Here is a 19,991-nt window from a genome sequence, read left to right as displayed (position 1 = left end):
GACCAAGAACCCGATGTTCACTCTGACAGAGCTCCAGAGTTCCTCTGTGGAGATGGGCGAACCTTCCAGAAAGACAACCATCTCTGCAGCATTCCACCAATCAGGCCTTTATGGTAGAGTGGCAAAACGGAAGCCACTCCTCAGTAAAAGGCCCATGACAGCCTGCTTGGAGTTTGCCAAAAGGCACCTAAAGGACTCTGACTGTTAAAAAACAAGATTCTCTGGTCTGATGAAACCAAGATGGAACTCTTTGGCCTGAATACCAAGCGTCACGTCTGCAGGAAACCTGGCACCATCCCTACGGTGAAGCATGGTCATTGCAGCATCATTCTGTGGGGATGTTTTTCAGCGCCAGGACTGGGAGACTAGTCAGGATTGAGGGAAAGATGAACGGAACAAAGTACAGAGAGATCCTTGAGCTCCAGAACACTCAGGACCTCAGACTGGGGTGAAAGTTCACCTTCCAACAGGACAACAACCCTAAGCACACTACCAAGTCAATGCAGGAGTGGCTTAGGGACAAGTCTTTGAATGTCCTTGAGTGGGCCAACCAGAGCACAGACTTGAACCCGATCAAACATCTCTGGAGAGACCTGAAAATAGCTATGCAGTGACATTCCCCATCCAACCTGATAGAGCTTTAGAAGATCTGCAGAGAAGAATGGTAGAAACTCCCCAAATACAGGTGTGCCAAGCTTGTAGCGTCTAATGTAAATGTGATATTTCATTTCTAATTTTTTATACATTTGCAAAAAAATTCTAAAAACCTGTTTTTTGCTTTGTCATTAATGGGGATATGCGTCCCGCTAGCGGGACACCTGTCGACAACATCCGGTGAAATTGGAGGGTGCGCAATTCAAATAAATAATCGTAATATTAAACATTCATGAGCATACATGAGCATACAAGTATCTTATATCATTTAAAAGCTTTAAATTCTTGTTAATCTAACTGCGTTTTCCGATTTACAATAGGCTTTACAGCGAAAGCAGACCATGCGATCGTCTGAGGCGCCCCACATCAACATATTTTTCAACCAGCATAGGCTACACAAAATCACAAATAGCGACTAAATAAATCACTTACTTTTGAAAATCTTCCTCTGTTTGCAATCCCAAGGGTTCCAGCTACACCATGAATGGTTTATTTTGTTAGATAAAATCCTTCTTTATATCCCAAAAGGTCTGTTTAGTTGGCGCCATTGATTTCAGTAATCCACTCATTCAACATGCAAACAAAGGAATCCAAAAAGCTACCACTAAACTTCGTACATACAAGTCAAAGACGTTTCTATTTAATCCTCAGGTACCCCAAAATGTAAATAAACTATAATATTTCAATACGAAAGTAAAATTTGTAAGCACGTGCCCTCTTCCTCGCGCGCAGAAAGACTGATATTGTTCCGGTGGTCTCGTCACAAAAACTCAAAGTTCTTGCTCGTTTTTGAAGAAACAAGCCTGAAATCTTGAATAAAGACTTTTGACATCTAGTGGAATGATTCTGGTTGGTCTTTCTTCGGATTTTCGCCTGCCATATCAATTCTGTTATAGTCCCAGACATTATTTTAACATTTCTAGAAACTTCATTGTGTTTTCTATCCAATGCTACCAATGATATGCATATCCTGGCTTCTGGGCCTGAGTAACAGGCAGTTTACTTTGGGCACGTCAGTCAGGCAGAAATTCAGGGAAATAGACCCTAGCTCTAATTAAGGGGTATTGTGTCCAGACTGATGAGGGGAAAGCATTTTTAATCAATTTTTAGAATAAGTCTGTAAAGTAACAACATGAGGAAAAAGTCAAGGGGTCTGAATACTTTCCGAATGCATTGTACTTTGGCAGGAATTAAAGGGCAATTCCACCAACTTTCAACATCATATTCATCATCTCCAGCATCCTACATACAGTGCTTTGAAAAAGTATTTGCCCCCTTTCCAATTCTCTCTACTTTTGCATATTTATGATACTGAATGTTATCAGATCTTCAACCAAAACTTAATAGTAGATAAAGTGAACCTGAGTGAACAAGTAACACAACAATTGCATACTTATTGATTTTATTTCATAAACAAAGTTATGCCACACCCACTGCCCCTGCGTGAAAAAATAATTGCCCCCTTACACTCAATAACTGGTTGTGCCAACTTTAGCTGAAATGACTCCAACTAAATACTTCCTGTAGTTGTTGTTCAGTCTCTCATGTCGCTGTGGAGGAATTTTGGACCACTCTTCCATGCATTACTGCTTTAACTCAGCGACATTTGTGGGTTTTCAAGCATGAGCTGCTCATTCCAAGTCCTGCCATCTCAATTGGGATTAGGTCTGGACTTCGACTAGGTCATTCCAAAACTTTTTAGCCATTTCCATGTAGACTTGATGGATGGCCTGACATTCTCCTGTAGAATTCTCTGATACAGAGCAGAATTCATGGTTCATTCTATTAAGGTAAGTCGTCCAGGTCCTGAGGCAGCAAAGCATCCCCAAACCATCAGACAACCAGCACCATGCTTGACCGGTTGTATAAGGTTCTAACTGTGGAATGCAGTGTTTGGGTTTTCACCAGGCATAATTGGACCCATACCGTACAAAAAGTTATACTTTTGACTCATCTGTCCATAGAACATTCTTTCAAAAGTCTTGATGAACCTGGATAGGTTCTTTTTGGCAAACTTGAGTCAACTTTTTAGACAAGATGGGTCCCATTGGGTGTTGCATAACTTTGGAATTGGGCGTTGCATAACTTTGTTAATTAAATAAATGAAATAAGCTTCCATTTTTTTGGTTATTTGTAAACTCAGATTCCCGTTATCTAATATTAGGTTTTGGTTGACGCTCTGATAAAATACTGTCACGCCCTGACCTTAGTTATCTTTGTTTTCTTTATTATTTTGGTTAGGTCAGGGAGTGACGAGGGTGGTTTGTGTAGTTTTTATATTGTCTAGGGGTTTTTGTATGTCTAGGGGTTGTTGTATATCTAGGTGGTTATATGTCTATGGTTGCCTGGATTGGTTCCCAATCAGAGGCAGCTGTTTATCGTTGTCTCTGATTGGGGACCATATTTAGGTCTATGTGTGTGCCTGTCAGCACTCGGTTTATATAGCTTCACGTTCGTTTTGTTATTTTTGTTAGTTTGTTTAGTGTTCTTCGTTTAATAAAGAATCATGTATTCATATCACGCGCCTTGGACTCCTCGTTATGACGAACGTGACAGAATAACCCACCAAACAAGGACCAAGCAGCGTGAAAAGGAGGAACAGAGCTTAATGGGGAGATGGACCTGGGAGGAAATATTAGATGGCACAGGACCCTGGACACAGCTGGGGAAGTATTGCCGTCCTAAGGAGGAGTTAGAGGCAGCGAAAGAGGAACGGCGATACGGCGACGATATGAAGGTACACAGCTAGCACGGAAGCCCGAGAGGCAGTCCCAAGATTTTTTTTTTGGGGGGGGGAAGCACACGAGGAGATTGGCTGCGTCAGGTAGGAGACCTGAGCCAACTCCTTGTGCTTACTGTAGGGAGCGTGTTACTGGTCAGGGGACCGTGTTATGCTCCTCGCAATTGTCGGGCTAGAATGGGCATCCAGCCAGGATGTATTGAGCCAGCTCTATGTTCTGGAACTCCAATGCGTCTCCACGGTCCAGTGTATCCTGTGCCTCCTCCCCGCACTCGCCCTGCGGTGCGTGTCACCCAGTACCACCAGTGCCGGCACCACGCACCAGGCCTACCGTGCGCCTCGGCAGTCCAGAGTGTCCGGCGACAGTACCCAGTCCAGAGCGTCCGGCGACGGTACCCAGTCCAGAGCGTCCGGCGACGGTACCCAGTCCAGAGCGTCTGGCGACGGTACCCAGTCCAGAGTGTCCGGCGACAGTACCCCGTCCAGAGCGTCCGGCGACGGTACCCAGTCCAGAGCGTCCGGCGACAGTACCCAGGCCAGGGCGTCCGGCGACGGTACCCAGTCCAGAGCGTCCGGCGACGGTACCCAGTCCAGAGCGTCCGGCGACGGTACCCAGTCCAGAGCGTCCGGCGACAGTACCCAGTCCAGACCGTCCGGCGACGGTACCCAGTCCAAAGCGTCCGGCGACGGTACCCAGTCCAGAGTGTCCGGCGACGGTACCCAGTCCAGAGCGTCCGGCGACGGTACCCAGTCCAGAGCGTCCGGCGACGGTACCCAGTCCAGAGCGTCCGGCGACGGTACCCAGTCCAGAGCGTCCGGCGACAGTACCCAGGCCAGGGCGTCCGGCGACAGTACCCAGTCCAGAGCGTCCGGCGACGGTACCCAGTCCAGAGCGTCCGGCGACGGTACCCAGTCCAGAGCGTCCGGCGACGGTACCCAGTCCAGAGCGTCCGGCGACGGTACCCAGTCCAGAGGGTCCGGCGACGGTACCCAGTCCAGAGCGTCCGGCGACGGTACCCCGTCCAGAGCGTCCGGCGACGGTACCCAGTCCAGAGCGTCCGGCGACGGTACCCAGTCCAGAGCGTCCGGCGACGGTACCCAGGCCAGGGCGTCCGGCGACGGTACCCAGTCCAGAGCGTCCGGCGACGGTACCCAGTCCAGAGCGTCCGGCGACGGTACCCAGTCCAGAGCGTCCGGCGACGGTACCCAGTCCAGAGCGTCCGGCGACGGTACCCAGTCCAGAGCGTCCGGCGACGGTACCCAGTCCAGAGTGTCCGGCGACGGTACCCAGTCCAGACCGTCCGGCGACGGTACCCAGTCCAGAGCGTCCGGCGACGGTACCCAGTCCAGAGCGCCCGGCGACGGTACCCAGTCCAGAGTGTCCGGCGACAGTACCCAGTCCAGAGCGTCCGGCGACGGTACCCAGTCCAGAGCGTCCGGCGATGGTACCCAGTCCAGAGTGTCCGGCGACAGTACCCCGTCCAGAGCGTCCGGCGACGGTACCCAGTCCAGAGCGTCCGGCGACAGTACCCAGGCCAGAGCGTCCGGCGACAGTACCCAGTCCAGAGCGTCCGACGACAGTTCACAGACCGGAACATCCGGCAACAGTTCACAGACCGGAACCTCCAACAACGGGCCACAGTCCGGAACCTCCAACAACGGGCCACAGTCCGGAACCTCCAAAGACGGGCCACAGTCCGGAACCTCCAAAGACGGGCCACAGTCCGGGGTTTCCAGCGACGGTCCCCAGCCCAGGGTCTCCAGCGACGGTCCCCAGCCCGGGGTCTCCAGCGACGGTCCCCAGCCCGCGGTCTCCAGCGACGGTCCCCAGCCCGCGGTCTCCAGCGACGGTCCCCAGCCCGCGGTCTCCAGCGACGGTCCCCAGCCCGGGGTGTACGGCGAGAACTCAGTGTAAAGAAGGGGGGCGGCGTCCAGAACCAGAGCCGTCACCGAGGTCAGATGCCCACCCAGACCCTCCCATATAGGTTTAGGTTTGCAGCCGGGAGTCCGCACCTTTGGGGGGGATGGGGGGTACACCCCCTGACCTTAGTTATCTTTGTTTTCTTTGTTATTTTGGTTAGGTCTGGGTGTGACGAGGGTGGTTTGTGTAGTTTTTGTATTGTCTAGGGGTTGGTGTATATCTAGGTGTTTATATGTCTATGGTTGCCTGGATTGGTTCCCAATCAGAGGCAGCTGTTTATCGTCGTCTCTGATTGGGGACCATATTTAGGTAGCCATATTCCTTGTGTATTTCGTGGGTTATTGTCTATGTGTAGTTGCCTGTCAGCACTCGGTTTATATAGCTTCACGTTCATTTTGTTATTTTGTTTAGTGTTCTTCGTTTAATAAAGAAGAATGTATTCATATCACACTGCACCTTGGTATCCTCGTTATGACGAACGTGACACATTCAGTATAAAAAATGGCCCAAAATAGAGAAAATCAAAAAGGGGGCAAATACTTTCCACGGCACTGTATGTGAAAATGGCAAGTTTATATCTTTATTCTTTGGTGCCCCTGCACATTGACTCTGTACCGGTATCCCCTGTATATAGCCTCACTACTGTTATTTTATTGTTGCTCCTTAATTATTTGTTATTTTTCTTTTTCTTTTATTTATTTATTTTTTACTTCAGTTTATTTTAGTAAATACTTTCTTAACACTTATTTTTCTTTAAACTACATTGTTGTTAAGGGTAAGTAAGCATTTCACTGTAAGGCCTGTTGTATTTGGCGCATGTGACAAATATAATTTGATTTGATGTTAGGCCCTGTTCTGACTATGCCATATGGCTGTGGGCTACACTAGTTTATTTAGCAGACAAAATTTGCTGAATAAAATAGAAAGGATATTTTCTCCAAACGATTTCAGGGAGTGCGCACATGCGGCTATTCTGTGTTGAGCGGTAACAAAGAAACAGGTATGCTTAGTTTAGAGTTATTTATGTAACTTTGGTTGTAACATAAATGTTGGGCTATATGTTTAGATTTTTTATACATTCTAAGGCTGCATGATGCGACTCTAATGATGATTTGAACAAAGCCGCATGAAAGGTATGAGCTCTGCTTAGTTTTTGCGCAGGCTGTACACACTTCATCAGTATCTCATTCACAATTTGACATACACTCGATAATTCCTCGAATTTCCCGGCTTTAAAAAAAAAAAAAATAATCACCTTTATTTAACCAGGTAGGCTAGTTGAGAAACAATTAACAAGTCAATAGCACAGTAGAAAAAAAAGAGAGTCTATATACATTGTGTACAAAAGGCATGAGGAGGTAGGCGAATAATTACAATTTAGCAGATTAACACTGGAGTGATAAATGATCAGATGGTCATGTACAGGTAGAGATATTGGTGTGCAAAAGAGCAGAAAAGTAAATAAATAAAAACAGTATGGGGATGAGGTAGGTAAAATTGGGTGGACTACTTACCGATAGACTATGTACAGCTGCAGCGCTCGGTTAGCTGCTCAGATAGCAGATGTTTGAAGTTGTTGAGGGAGATAAAAATCTCCAACTTCAGCGATTTTTGCAATTCGTTCCAGTCACAGGCAGCAGAGAACTGGAACGAAAGGCGGCCAAATGAGGTGTTGGCTTTAGGGATGATCAGTGAGATACACCTGCTGGAGCGCGTTCTACGGGTGGGTGTTGACCAGTGAACTGAGATAAGGCGGAGCTTTACCTAGCATGGACTTGTAGATGACCTGGAGCCAGTGGGTCTGGCGACGAATATGTAGCGAGGGCCAGCCGACTAGAGCACACAAGTCGCAGTGGTGGGTGGTATGAGGTGCTTTAGTAACAAAACGGATGGCACTGTGATAAACTGCATCCAGTTTGCTGAGTAGAGTGTTGGAAGCTATTTTGTAGATGACATCTCCGAAGTCGAGGATCGGTAGGATAGTCAGTTTTACTAGGGTAAGTTTGGTGGCGTGAGTGAAGCAGGCTTTGTTGCGGAATAGAAAGCCGACTCTAGATTTGATTTTAGATTGGAGATGTTTGATATGAGTCTGGAAGGAGAGTTTACAGTCTAGCCAGACACCTGACACTTATAGATGTCCACATATTCTAGGTCGGAACCATCCAGGGTGGTGATGCTAGTCGGGCGTGCGGGTGCAGGCAGCGAATGTTTGAAAAGCATGCATTTGGTTTTACTAGCGTTTAAGAGCAGTTGGAGGCCACGGAAGGAGTGTTGTATGGCATTGAAGCTCGTTTGGAGGTTAGATAGCAGTGTCCAAGGACGGGACGGATGTATACAGAATGGTGTCGTCTGCGTAGAGGTGGATCAGGGAATCGCCCACAGCAAGAGCAACATCATTGATATATACAGAGAAAAGAGTCGGCCCGAGAATTGAACCCTGTGGCACCCCCATAGAGACTGCCAGAGGACCGGACAGCATGCCCTCCGATTTGACACACTCTGTCTGCAAAGTAGTTGGTGAACCAGGCAAGGCAGTCATCAGAAAAACCGAGGCTACTGAGTCTGCCGATAAGAATATGGTGATTGACAGAGTCAAAAGCTTTGGCAAGGTCGATGAAGACGGCTGCACAGTACTGTCTTTTATTGATGGCGGTTATGATATTGTTTAGTACCTTGAGCGTGGCTGAGGTGCACCTGTGACCGGCTCGGAAACCAGATTGCACAGTGGAGAAGGTACGGTGGGATTCGAGATGGTCAGTGACCTGTTTGTTGACTTGGCTTTCGAAGACCTTAGATAGGCAGGGCAGGATGGATATAGGTCTGTAACAGTTTGGGTCCAGGATGTCTCCCCCTTTGAAAAGGGGGATGACTACGGCAGCTTTCCAATCCTTGGAGATCTCAGACGACATGAAAGAGAGGTTGAACAGGCTGGTAATAGGGGTTGCGAACATGGCGGCGGATAGTTTCAGAAATAGAGGGTCCAGATTGTCAAGCCCAGCTGATTTGTACGGGTCCAAGTTTTGCAGCTCTTTCAGAACATCTGCTATCTGGATTTGGGTAAAGGAGAACCTGGAGAGGCTTGGGCGAGTAGCTGCGGAGGAGGGGGGGGTTAGGGGTGGAGCTGTTGGCCGAGGTTGGAGTAGCCAGGAGGAAGGCTTGGCCAGCCGTTGAGAAATGCTTGTTGAAGTTTTCGATAATCATGGATTTATCGGTGGTGACCGTGTTACCTAGCCTCAGTGCAGTGGGCAGCTGGGAGGAGGTGCTCTTGTTCTCCATGGACTTCACAGTGTCCCAGAACTTTTTGGAGTTAGAGCTACAGGATGCAAATTTCTGCCTGAAGAAGCTGGCCTTTGCTTTCCCGACTGACTGCGTGTATTGGTTCCTGACTTCTCTGAACAGTTGCATATCGCGGGGACTATTCGATGCTATTGCAGTCCGCCACAGGATGTTTTTGTGCTGGTCGAGGGCAATCAGGTCTGGAGTGAACCAAGGGCTATATCTGTTCTTAGTTCTGCATTTTTTTAACGGAGCATGCTTATCTAAAATGGTGAGGAAGTTACTTTTAAAGAATGACCAGGCATCCTCAACTGACGGGATGAGGTCGTTATCCTTCCAGGATACACGGACCAGGTCTATTAGAAAGGCCTGCTCACAGAAGTGTTTTAGGGAGCGTTTGACCATGATGAGGGGTGGTCGTTTGACTGCGGATCCGTAGCGGATACAGGCAATGAGGCAGTGATCGCTGAGATCCTGGTTGAAGACAGCGGAGGTGTATTTGGAGGGCCAGTTGGTCAGGATGACATCTATGAGGGTGCCCTTGTTTACAGATTTAGGGTTGTACCTGGTGGGTTCCTTGATGATTTGTGTGAGATTGAAGGCATCTAGCTTAGATTGTAGGACTGCCGGGGTGTTAAGCATATCCCAGTTTAGGTCACCTAACAGAACAAACTCTGAAGCTAGATGGGGGGCGATCAATTCACAAATGGTGTCCAGGGCACAGCTGGGAGCTGAGGGGGGTCGGTAGCAGGCGGCAACAGTGAGAGACTTATTTCTGGAGAGAGTAATTTTTAAAATTAGTAGTTCGAACTGTTTGGGTATGGACCTGGAAAGTATGACATTACTTTGCAGGCTCTCTCTGCAGTAGACTGCAACTCCTCCCCCTTTGGCAGTTCTATCTTGACGGAAAATGTTATAGTTGGGTATGGAAATCTCAGAATTTTTGGTGGCCTTCCTGAGCCAGGATTCAGACACGGCAAGGACATCAGGGTTAGCAGAGTGTGGAACTAGGGGCTCCATTGTAAACTAAAACAATGATAACTAACCTGAACAACAGTATACAAGGCATATTGACATTTGAGAGAGACATACAGCGAGGCATACAGTGATCACAGATGTTGATTGGGAGAGCTAGCTAAAACAGTAGGTGAGACAACAGCTAATCAGCTAGCACAACAACAGCAGGTAAAATGGCGTTGACTAGGCAGAGAGGGTCGGATTAACTACACACAGAGCTTGAGTGCGGCTGGAGCCGACAGATAAACATGAACAAACAGAATGGACTACCGTGATTAATGGACAGTCCAGCAGGCATCAGCTATGTAGCCAAGTGATCACAGTGTCCAGGGGGCAGCAGTGGATGGGACAGGGAAGCTAGACTGTCGAGTATTATCCAGGCTAAAAAAACTGGCTGGCTGTGCAGAAGGTAAAAGCCGCTAGCAGTGGCTAACAATGACTAAATAGCTTGTAGTTGGTTAGCTTCTGGAGGTTCTTGAATGTGTTCTAAAAATTAAAAATAATAGCGATTCCGTATCACATTAGGTGAGGCAGGTTACCGGAAGGTATAATCAAATTAAAAATCGAAAAGAGTTGAAAGTAAATATGGGTCCAGTGAGTGGTTGGGCTGGCTGGGGACGCGGCGATTCAGACAGTTAGCAGGCCTGTGCTAACAAGCTAACAGTTAGTAGGCCGGGGCTAAACAAGCTAGCAGTTAGCAGACTGGGGCTAAACAAGCTAGCAGTTAGCAGGCCGAATTAGCAAGCAAGCAGATAGCAAGGGCTAGAAAGTTAGCCTTTGGGGGACGTCGCGATGGGGTTAAGTCTGTTTATGCCTCTTCATGCGGTGACATCGATAGACCGGTCGTGGGTCCGGATATTGTAGCCCAGGAGTATGCTTCGGTGGTAGCACAGGAGCTCTGGCCAGGATAGCTTCAAGCTAAGTGGATGGAAACGCTAGCCAGGAGTAGTCATCCGGGGTTGCGGTTAGCTAGTTAGCTAGTTGTGAAGATCCAGATGAAAATGTTCCGTTTGCGGTGGGAATCCGGGGATAAAAATAATAGGTCCGTTATGCTCTGGTTAGAGTCGTGTTTTTCGAACTGGCGAGAGCTTTCCGAGCTAAAGGTTACCTGATGACCGCTAGCAATGGTTTGTTGACTGGTAGCTGGTAGTTAGCTGGCTAGCTTCAGTTGAGGGGTTCCGGATCCGAAGTAAATATAAATAATTTAGGAAAAAAAAGCAGATCCACGCTACATTGGTTGAGGCGGGTTGCAGGAGAGTATTTAGATGTTGAGGTTTAGCAAAATGTTTTAAAAGATATGCAAAGAAAAATATGTAAAAAAAAACGATATATACAAGGGACACGACAAGACGTCTGACTGCTACGCCATCTTGGATACAAGTGGCTGTAATGCCCCCTAAAAAAATCCATGCCTTTTGCGTCCAGTGGCCGTTGTGCCCTTGAGTTGTGTGCCTCTCACTCACATGGCTTTCAGTCACGTGATCGGGTCTATCTCAAAGGCTACAAGTGAAGACAGACACATCGGGGACACAACTTCACGCGTCCGTATCCAATTCCGAGGCACATATTGAATATATTGGAAGAACTGTCCACATTTACTTTTCATCAGCCAACAAGATTAGTAGGCCTAACGAACAGCAAAAGCACTAGCATATGTCAATCTACTATCCCCCATAGAACAAAAGTTGACCTGTTCTGTGTGAGAAATAAATATTCAAAACATTCTCCGGGACAGTAGATCCCAAATGAATACAACCACTAGCATCAAAAAACATGTTTTAAGCAATGAGCCTAATGCAACAGATGAGAATGTTTAGCTTAAAATGTTGATAAACTATTAGGCTATTTCTTCACATTATAAGCGCAGCAATGCGCACACGGCAGCAGGCTATAAGCGTGAATGTTCCATAAGTTGTAAAACACCATGTTATGGTGAAAATTATCTTTCCCAAATTTGAAACTCACACGCAGCTTATGTATGCCAGTTAGGCTCTATATCCCTTGTAAAGCGGATGAATGCTTACTTTTAAGAAGTTATTTGCCAACTTTAGTTGTGATCAAAACATATAGGCCTATGGGCTAGGCTACAGGTGTGTGACTATGATTTGAAAAAGTCGCAAAAAAAAGCTGGGCATCATTCACAAGTGATTATATATCATTCACAAGTGATAGGCTAATATTGTCACCCATCACACTATTATTGATTCAATCTTGTCTTTACATATACAAATTAATAAATGGGTGAAATTTGTTTTGATTTAGAATGGACCATTATCACGCACCTGTCTCGAAACAGGTGCAGTGGAAAAAAATACATCTATGCACTTAAATAGCGAATGGAGAGCGCTTTTCCCGTGGTTCATTTTCATACCAGTGAGGTAGGCTATACTCCTGTTTTAAAGAGAAGGAATGTGCTTAATATTAGGAAAGTTGAGAAATAAATATAGTAGCCCTAGCCTATAGAAAGGTAATGGGATCCTCCTCTTTTTAATAGAGGCCATCACTCTGTTTTCTCACGCAATTGCAAAGCCTATAGAAATGTTGCATAACATGAGCTCATGGTTCTGCTATGAAGTGTTTGATTTACATTTGCATTGACGTCAGAGTGATTAAAGGGAGTACCAGGCAGTTAGTGTAACGGTTTTCTTTAGGCGAAGTAGAGTCGGACCAAAATGCAGCGTGGTTGTTATTCATGTTTTTTTAATGAAGGAAAACTATACATGAATAAACTACAAAACAATGAAATGTGAAAACCTAAACAGTCCTATCTGGTGCAAACACAGAGACAGGAACAATCACCCACAAACACACAGTGAAACCCAGGCTACCTAAATATGGTTCCCAATCAGAGACAATGACTAACACCTGCCTCTGATTGAGAACCATATCAGGCCAGACATAGAAATAGACAAACAAGACATCCAACATAGAATGCCCACCCAGCTCACGTCCTGACCAACACTAAAACAAGGAAAACACACACGAACGATGGTCAGAACGTGACAGTTAGAAAGTTTGGTAGGCTACTAATGACCATCAGCAGCATCAGAACTTGGAGAATCCTAATTACCGTGACTAAACTGTCACCTGGAATTTGAATGCCGTCATGACTCATGACCACCGGTGTGGCAGTAATACGGTCACCGTAACAGCCCTACCCCACACTCTTGTCATTGTAATGTTGAAAATTGGGTCGGAATTACAGAATGGGCCCAGGGCAGATTAGTTGAAGTCAAAGCCGATATTGAGGTAATTAACTGCCAATCTGATGTTCAAAAGTTCTTGTCGGTTGTAAGAAATGATAGTGGATACATTTCATGAAAATAAACTAAAAATAAACTACAAAATCACAAAATAGCAAAGTTGCGTCGAAAGCTTGCAAAACAGCAGCCATCCAGTACGGCGCCATCGCCATCTTCATACTATACTGTATATTAAGTGCTTGGGCTCCTTACCGGTGAATCATCAGGTTTCCTCTCAGCCACATGGCAATAGGGAATGGGCTCCATCCCGTTCTCAAGTGATGTAAACACTGGAACACAAAACATTCAATAAATCACCACATATCAATGACAAATACTTAAATTATCAAAGCTATAGAAGACAGAGAAGCTTGGTTGAATCTCTACAGCAGTGGGATTTTATCTACTGAATGTCCTGGAATAAACCTAAGCATTCATTTTACAAGCTTTGGTAGAGAAGCTATTTCATGAATAAATACATATTTCAGAAAGCCACAGGGTATTCGGATGGGACTACGAACGGGGCAGATTCTCATACTTTGAGTTTGGGTCATTTTTTCCCTACTGAGCCCTGTCCAGATATTCAAATATGGTTGAGTAGAAATTCCAGTCTCTACATGTGGCAAGCAGAGAGGAATACAGCACAATGTTTCTATTTCTCTATCCTTATGGGACAGATGATATTCTTTGTGTGGAGCTTCAAATGGCATTTTGAATAGTGTGCTTTCTTTGACTTCATTGTTCTGGGTGAATGCTACTGTAAGCAAAAGGTCAGGCTCATTGGCTTATTTCTCCTATAATTAAATGTGTCTTTGAGATCTTACTCTGAGTACTGTACCCATACATAGAACTGAGATGCAAGTAGGGGAGAGTGGGGTAAGTTGAGCAGTTCTTTAATTCCACATCACTCTGTCAAGGGAAATATAGTATTATTTCTAACAAATATATTTACATATACTGTAGTTCAGGATGTTTTGTATCCCTGGAAAGAATCAGAATTCATGTAAACATTACAATTTTGAAAACATAGCTTGTCCAGAAAAAGGGGTCTCTTGGCTCAACTTCCCCTGGGTATGGGGTAAGGAGAGCGGCAGGACAGGGTAAGTGAAGTAACATACACATTTCTGTACTGAATTCATTTGTACCACTACCTTTTAAAGACCATGTATATCTTTATTTCCAAAACACAATTCAACACAATCGCTCTTTTATCTTTTAATAATTTAAAGCATATTTTAACTCAGGCTTAACACCTAACAAACACTTTGTACTTATAATTGTATTAAACCTCTTAAGGATCAGACCCTTTTTTCAATGTATAGGCCCTGTTGTTACCTCATATCCCAGCAATAATGCCTTGCAATTTGCTCGACTTGCCATTGGCTCAACCACTGGCTCAACTTACCCCAAGGCAAACATTTTGACTATATTAGCCGACACAGCTACATGGATGCACTTTCATGCTAGGTTTAGGACCTCATACTTAAGCTTATAGAGAATCCAACTGATATATAGAACAATCTTAAAATGATCTACTTTGGTTTAGATACAAGCATCCTGAAACTTCTAATAAGGAAGAAACCATGTGGTTTCTGCCTTCACAGACTCCATGAAATGATTACCTCTTTTTTTTACCAAAAATGTAGGACACATTGGATTTATTTTGTATTTTTTTTGCATTGTAATTTCAGAAAATGTCTGTAATACACTGAGTATACCAAATATTAGGACCACCTTTCTGATATGTAGTTGCCTTCAGAACTGCCTCAATTTGTCAGGGCATGGACTCTACAATGTGTTGAAAGCATTCCACAGGGATGCTGGCCCATGTTGACTCCAATTCTTCCCACAATTGTGCCAAGTTGGATGGATGTCCTTTGGGTGGTGGACCATTCTTGATACACATGGGAAACTGGTGAGCGTCAAAAACCCAGCAGCATTGCAGTTCTTCAGACAAACCGGTACGCCTGGCACCTACTTCCATACCTCGTTCAAAGGCACTGAAATATTTTGTCTTGCCCTTTCATCCTCTGAATGGCACACACACAATCCCTATCTAAATTGTTTCATGGCTTAAAAATCCTTCTTTAACTCCCGTTCATCTACACTGATTGAGGTGGATTTAACAAGTGACATCAATAAGGGATCATAGCTTTCACCTGAATTCACCTGGCCAGTCTATGTAATGGAAAGAGCAGGTGTTCCTAATCTTTGTACACTCAATGTATGTAACATACAGTGCCTTGTGAAAGTATTCGGCCCCCTTGAACTTTGCGACCTTTTGCCACATTTCAGGCGTCAAACATAAAGATATAAAACTGTATTTTTTTGTGAAGAATCAACAACAAGTGGGACACAATCATGAAGTGGAACGACATTTATTGGATATTTCAAACTTTTTTAACAAATCAAAAACTGAAAAATTGGGCGTGCAAAATTATTCAGCCCCTTTACTTTCAGTGCAGCAAACTCTCTCCAGAAGGTCAGTGAGGATCTCTGAATGATCTAATGTTGACCTAAATGACTAATGATGATAAATACAATCCACCTGTGTGTAATCAAGTCTCCGTATAAATGCACCTGCACTGTGATAGTCTCAGAGGTCCGTTAAAAGCGCAGAGAGCATCATGAAGAACAAGGAACACACCAGGCAGGTCCGAGATACTGTTGTGAAGAAGTTTAAAGCCGGATTTGGATACAAAAATATTTCCCAAGCTTTAAACATCCCAAGGAGCACTGTGCAAGCGATAATATTGAAATGGAAGGAGTATCAGACCACTGCAAATCTACCAAGACCTGGCCGTCCCTCTAAACTTTCAGCTCATACAAGGAGAAGACTGATCAGAGATGCAGCCAAGAGGCCCATGATCACTCTGGATGAACTGCAGAGATCTACAGCTGAGGTGGGAGACTCTGTCCATAGGACAACAATCAGTCGTATATTGCACAAATCTGGCCTTTATGGAAGAGTGGCAAGAAGAAAGCCATTTCTTAAAGATATCCATAAAAAGTGTTGTTTAAAGTTTGCCACAAGCCACCTGGGAGACACACCAAACATGTGGAAGAAGGTGCTCTGGTCAGATGAAACCAAAATTGAACTTTTTGGCAACAATGCAAAACGTTATGTTTGGCGTAAAAGCAACACAGCTCATCAGCCTGAACACACCATCCCCACTGTCAAACATGGTTGTGGCAGCATCATGGTTTGGGCCTGCTTTTCTTCAGCAGGGACAGGGAAGATGGTTAAAATTGATGGGAAGATGGATGGAGCCAAATACAGGACCATTCTGGAAGAAAACCTGATGGAGTCTGCAAAAGACCTGAGACTGGGACGGAGATTTGTCTTCCAACAAGACAATGATCCAAAACATAAAGCAAAATCTACAATGGAATGGTTCAAAATTAAACATATCCAGGTGTTAGAATGGCCAAGTCAAAGTCCAGACCTGAATCCAATCGAGAATCTGTGGAAAGAACTGAAAACTGCTGTTCACAAATGCTCTCCATCCAACCTCACTGAGCTCGAGCTGTTTTGCAAGGAGGAATGGGAAAAAATGTCAGTCTCTCGATGTGCAAAACTGATAGAGACATACCCCAAGCGACTTACAGCTGTAATCGCAGCAAAAGGTGGCGCTACAAAGTATTAACTTAAGGGGGCTGAATAATTTTGCACGCCCAATTTTTCAGTTTTTGATTTGTTAAAAAAGTTTGAAATATCCAATAAATGTCGTTCCACTTCATGATTGTGTCCCACTTGTTGTTCATTCTTCACAAAAAAATACAGTTTTATATCTTTATGTTTGAAGCCTGAAATGTGGCAAAAGGTTGCAAAGTTCAAGGGGGCCGAATACTTTCGCAAGGTACTGTACATCTTTGGTGTATTGGTCAATTGTTTTGCAAGGCCTTCTACGGATTCTACGGAAAAGCTCAGTCAATGTCACCTCCCGGGTTCCGTAAGATTCATTCATACATTGATATAATTGATTTTCTGAAATACTGTATGTTATACAATCATGATAAACTTTTCACTACAGTCCAATTCCTATTCTGGCAATACTTTCACCTTGAAGTTCTATAATTTTCTTAATGTTTTGTATACTCAGTGTATATCTGCAGTAATAGCGGAATGATAGTGTTTCACAGTATTACTTACTCGCCAGTGTTGTAATTGGCTGTGATATTCGGCTATTGATTTTTCAGGCCGGAGCGGCATCTTTTGTTAAAATAGGAAAGCTGTTTTGACTTTGTGGCTATGTTATCTAGTGGAAATCGGGTCAAGTGGCCAATGTAGAAATCGCACTGTTATTTCCTGGATGCTAAAATCGCTCAATTTCTGTTTACATGAGAAAACAAGCACTGAAAAGTGTAGAGAATCATTATACCATCTAAATTGCTATGAAATATATTTGCAATAACAAAAAATATTATTTTTTACAGCCCTTTGAAGCTGGTGGACTAAAGCCTAAAGTAAAAGGCTCATGTGCGACCCTCCGCCATGTTAGAAGAAATAGGATGCATGGGATGGGGAGATTTGTTTCACCTAGCTTCCACTTTAGGGGTGACATTCTGATAAATTCTAGGTATAGCATTTTTAAGATTATGGAGATATCATTAAGTAGTCAGTAATGTTTCATTCATAATGTCTATGCATAACAGAAGTGCATTTCCCAGTGTCACTAATGGCTGCCTCTTGGTACACCCAGTGGTGGAAAAAGTCAAAGTGAAAGTCACCCAGTAAAATACTACTTGAGTAAAAGTCTAAAAGTACTTTGTTTTAAATATACAGTACTTAAATATCAAAAGTAAATTTAATTTCTAAAATAAAATATACTTCAGGATAAAGTATAAATAATTTCACATTTCTTATATTAAGCAAACCAGATGGCACCATTTTTTTTTTTTTTTACAGATAGCCAGGAGCACACTCCAACACTCATAATTAATAATTTACAAACAAAGCATTTGTGTTTAGTGAGTCCGCCATCAGAGGCAATAGGAATGACCATGGATGTTCTCGTGATAAGTGCGTGAATTGGACTATTTTCCTGTCAAATCAAATCAGATTTTATTGGTCACATACACATGGTTAGCAGATGTTAATGCGAGTGCTTTTAGTTCCGAGCCTGGTAAGCATTCAAAATGTAACGAGTACTTTTGGATGCCAGGGAAAATGTATGGAGTAAAAGGTACATTATTTTCTTTAGGAATGTAGTGAAGTAAAAAATAAAAAAAATATAAATAGTTAGTAAAGTACAAATAACCCCAAAAACTCAAGTAGTACTTTACAGTATTTTTACTTAGGTACTTTACTCCACCGAGTACACTGTGTACAGTACTCACCATTATCACTGTGCTTCCTGGTGAGTTCATGTTGACTGCTGTGAGCGACGGCCTCTTCTGGAACCTGGGCCAAGTCACTGGTCTGTGGGAGCAGATAGAAGCTATTACATCTAACTGACAGATTGATACCAGTCATTCAGATCACCTGTCATACAGTAGATAGGTACCCAGAACATGCACACACTGAGGAACACTGCTTTCTACAACATCCTAATGTTTGCCACACTTCTGAGAATCGTAGAGGGTGGTCTAGATGTTGGACCACTTTCAGGACCACCATAAAAGCTTTGATGTTATCTTGAATTTACAAAAGCTGCTCAATGGAGCTCCAAAACATTGACTAATATTATGACTGGGCTACAGTTGAAGGAATCATAACAACACTGATGATCCAATCAACTGAATGTGGAAGTAAAGTAATATGGGCTCAAAATCTGCAGTCGGTCATTATTATTGTATGTAGTGGTAAGCAAAAGGGCTGGGTGAGCTGAGTTTACTTGAGTTTGCCCTCTGCTATCATTGATGGTAACCCTTGCTGTGATCACATTGTCCCAGTGTCTAAACACATAGTATTTTAGACCCACTCCGTAGCAGTTGCCGTTGACAGGACTGCCCTGGTTGCTTTGAGACATCCTTGTAGAAAGGGCTGATTCAAGTCGCAGTACAGTTAATGTGAGATTTACACAGATAAACTGCAGGAGATGAAAGGTGTAATTTTTATGCTTTGAGTCTTCGAGTCCTCCTCTCTGTCTAAAAGCTCTGTAATCTGAGCGTTTTTCATGAGCAGATATCTCTCCTGGAGTCGTCATTCCAATCCCCCCTAGATTTCCTTTATTGGTCATATTTACTCCTTATTGGCTGTAATTGATTACACGATCAACTGTGGTGTAAAGTACTTAAGTAAAAATACTTTAAAAAAATACTGTACTTAAGTCATTTTTTGGGGTATTTGTACTTTACTTTACTATTTCTATTTTTGACAACTTTTACTTTTACTCCACTACATTCCTAAAGAAACTAATGTACTTTTTACTCCATACATTTTCTCTGACACCCAAAAGTACTCGTTACATTTTGAATGTTTAACAGGACAGGAAAATGGTCCAATTCACACACTAATCAAGAGAACATCCATGCTCATCCCTACTGCCTCTGATTTGGTGGACTCACTAAACACAAATGCTTCATTTGTAAATTATGTCTGATTGAGTGTGCCCCTGACTATCCATAAATGTAAAAAAAAACAAGAAAATCGTGCCGTCTGGTTTGCCATATTTAAGGAATTTGAAATTACTTATACTTTTACTTTTGATACTGAAGTATATTTTGAAATATTTACTTTTCATACTTAAGTATATTTAAAATAAAATAATTTTAGACTTTTACTCAAGTAGTATTTTACTGGGTGACTTTCACTTTTACTTGAGCCATTTTCTGTTAAGGTATCTTTACTTTTACTCAAGTATGACAATTAGGTACTTTTTCAACCACTGACGATCAGATATTAAAGAGCTGGAGTAAACATACAACAAGGACACCTGTATTGAAGCTGCTGTACTGTAGCTTTTCATACTGTTCTTTGTTTCAATTGTACAATCATTGCATTCCAATCATTGCTGTAAGAAACAGAGCACGCTAGTTTTGGCACGTACTTCAATGTGTGTCTCTCATCTGTACCATTAGTCCAGCTGAATATAACAGAATATATAAAGTACATAATGTATTAACTTGACCCGTCAACCATGCTGCCAGGCTAAAATGAGTGATCGAACTCTAATCAATTAAGCCAGTGTAGCAGCAG

At 43.7% G+C, this 19,991-nt stretch overlaps 1 protein-coding gene across 1 annotated transcript in view; it reads right to left on the bottom strand.

Annotated features, from left to right (window-relative positions):
* LOC110505296 (SH3 and cysteine-rich domain-containing protein) overlaps window positions 1-19,991 on the bottom strand; it is an 86,587-nt gene that overhangs the window by 23,685 nt on the left and 42,911 nt on the right. Inside the window, exons 6-7 of the mRNA XM_021584440.2 lie at window positions 18,191-18,272; window positions 13,064-13,140 (exon numbers count right to left, since the gene is read on the bottom strand). Coding sequence (XP_021440115.2) covers window positions 13,064-13,140; window positions 18,191-18,272 — 159 coding nt within the window. The remainder of the gene's footprint in view (window positions 1-13,063; window positions 13,141-18,190; window positions 18,273-19,991) is intronic.

The sequence above is a fragment of the Oncorhynchus mykiss genome, chromosome 25 (assembly GCF_013265735.2).
Source record: "Oncorhynchus mykiss isolate Arlee chromosome 25, USDA_OmykA_1.1, whole genome shotgun sequence".
Classification (NCBI taxonomy): domain Eukaryota; kingdom Metazoa; phylum Chordata; class Actinopteri; order Salmoniformes; family Salmonidae; genus Oncorhynchus; species Oncorhynchus mykiss.
The sequence above is the reverse complement of the archived record's forward strand: the minus strand, read 5'-3'. Positions and strand labels throughout refer to the sequence as shown.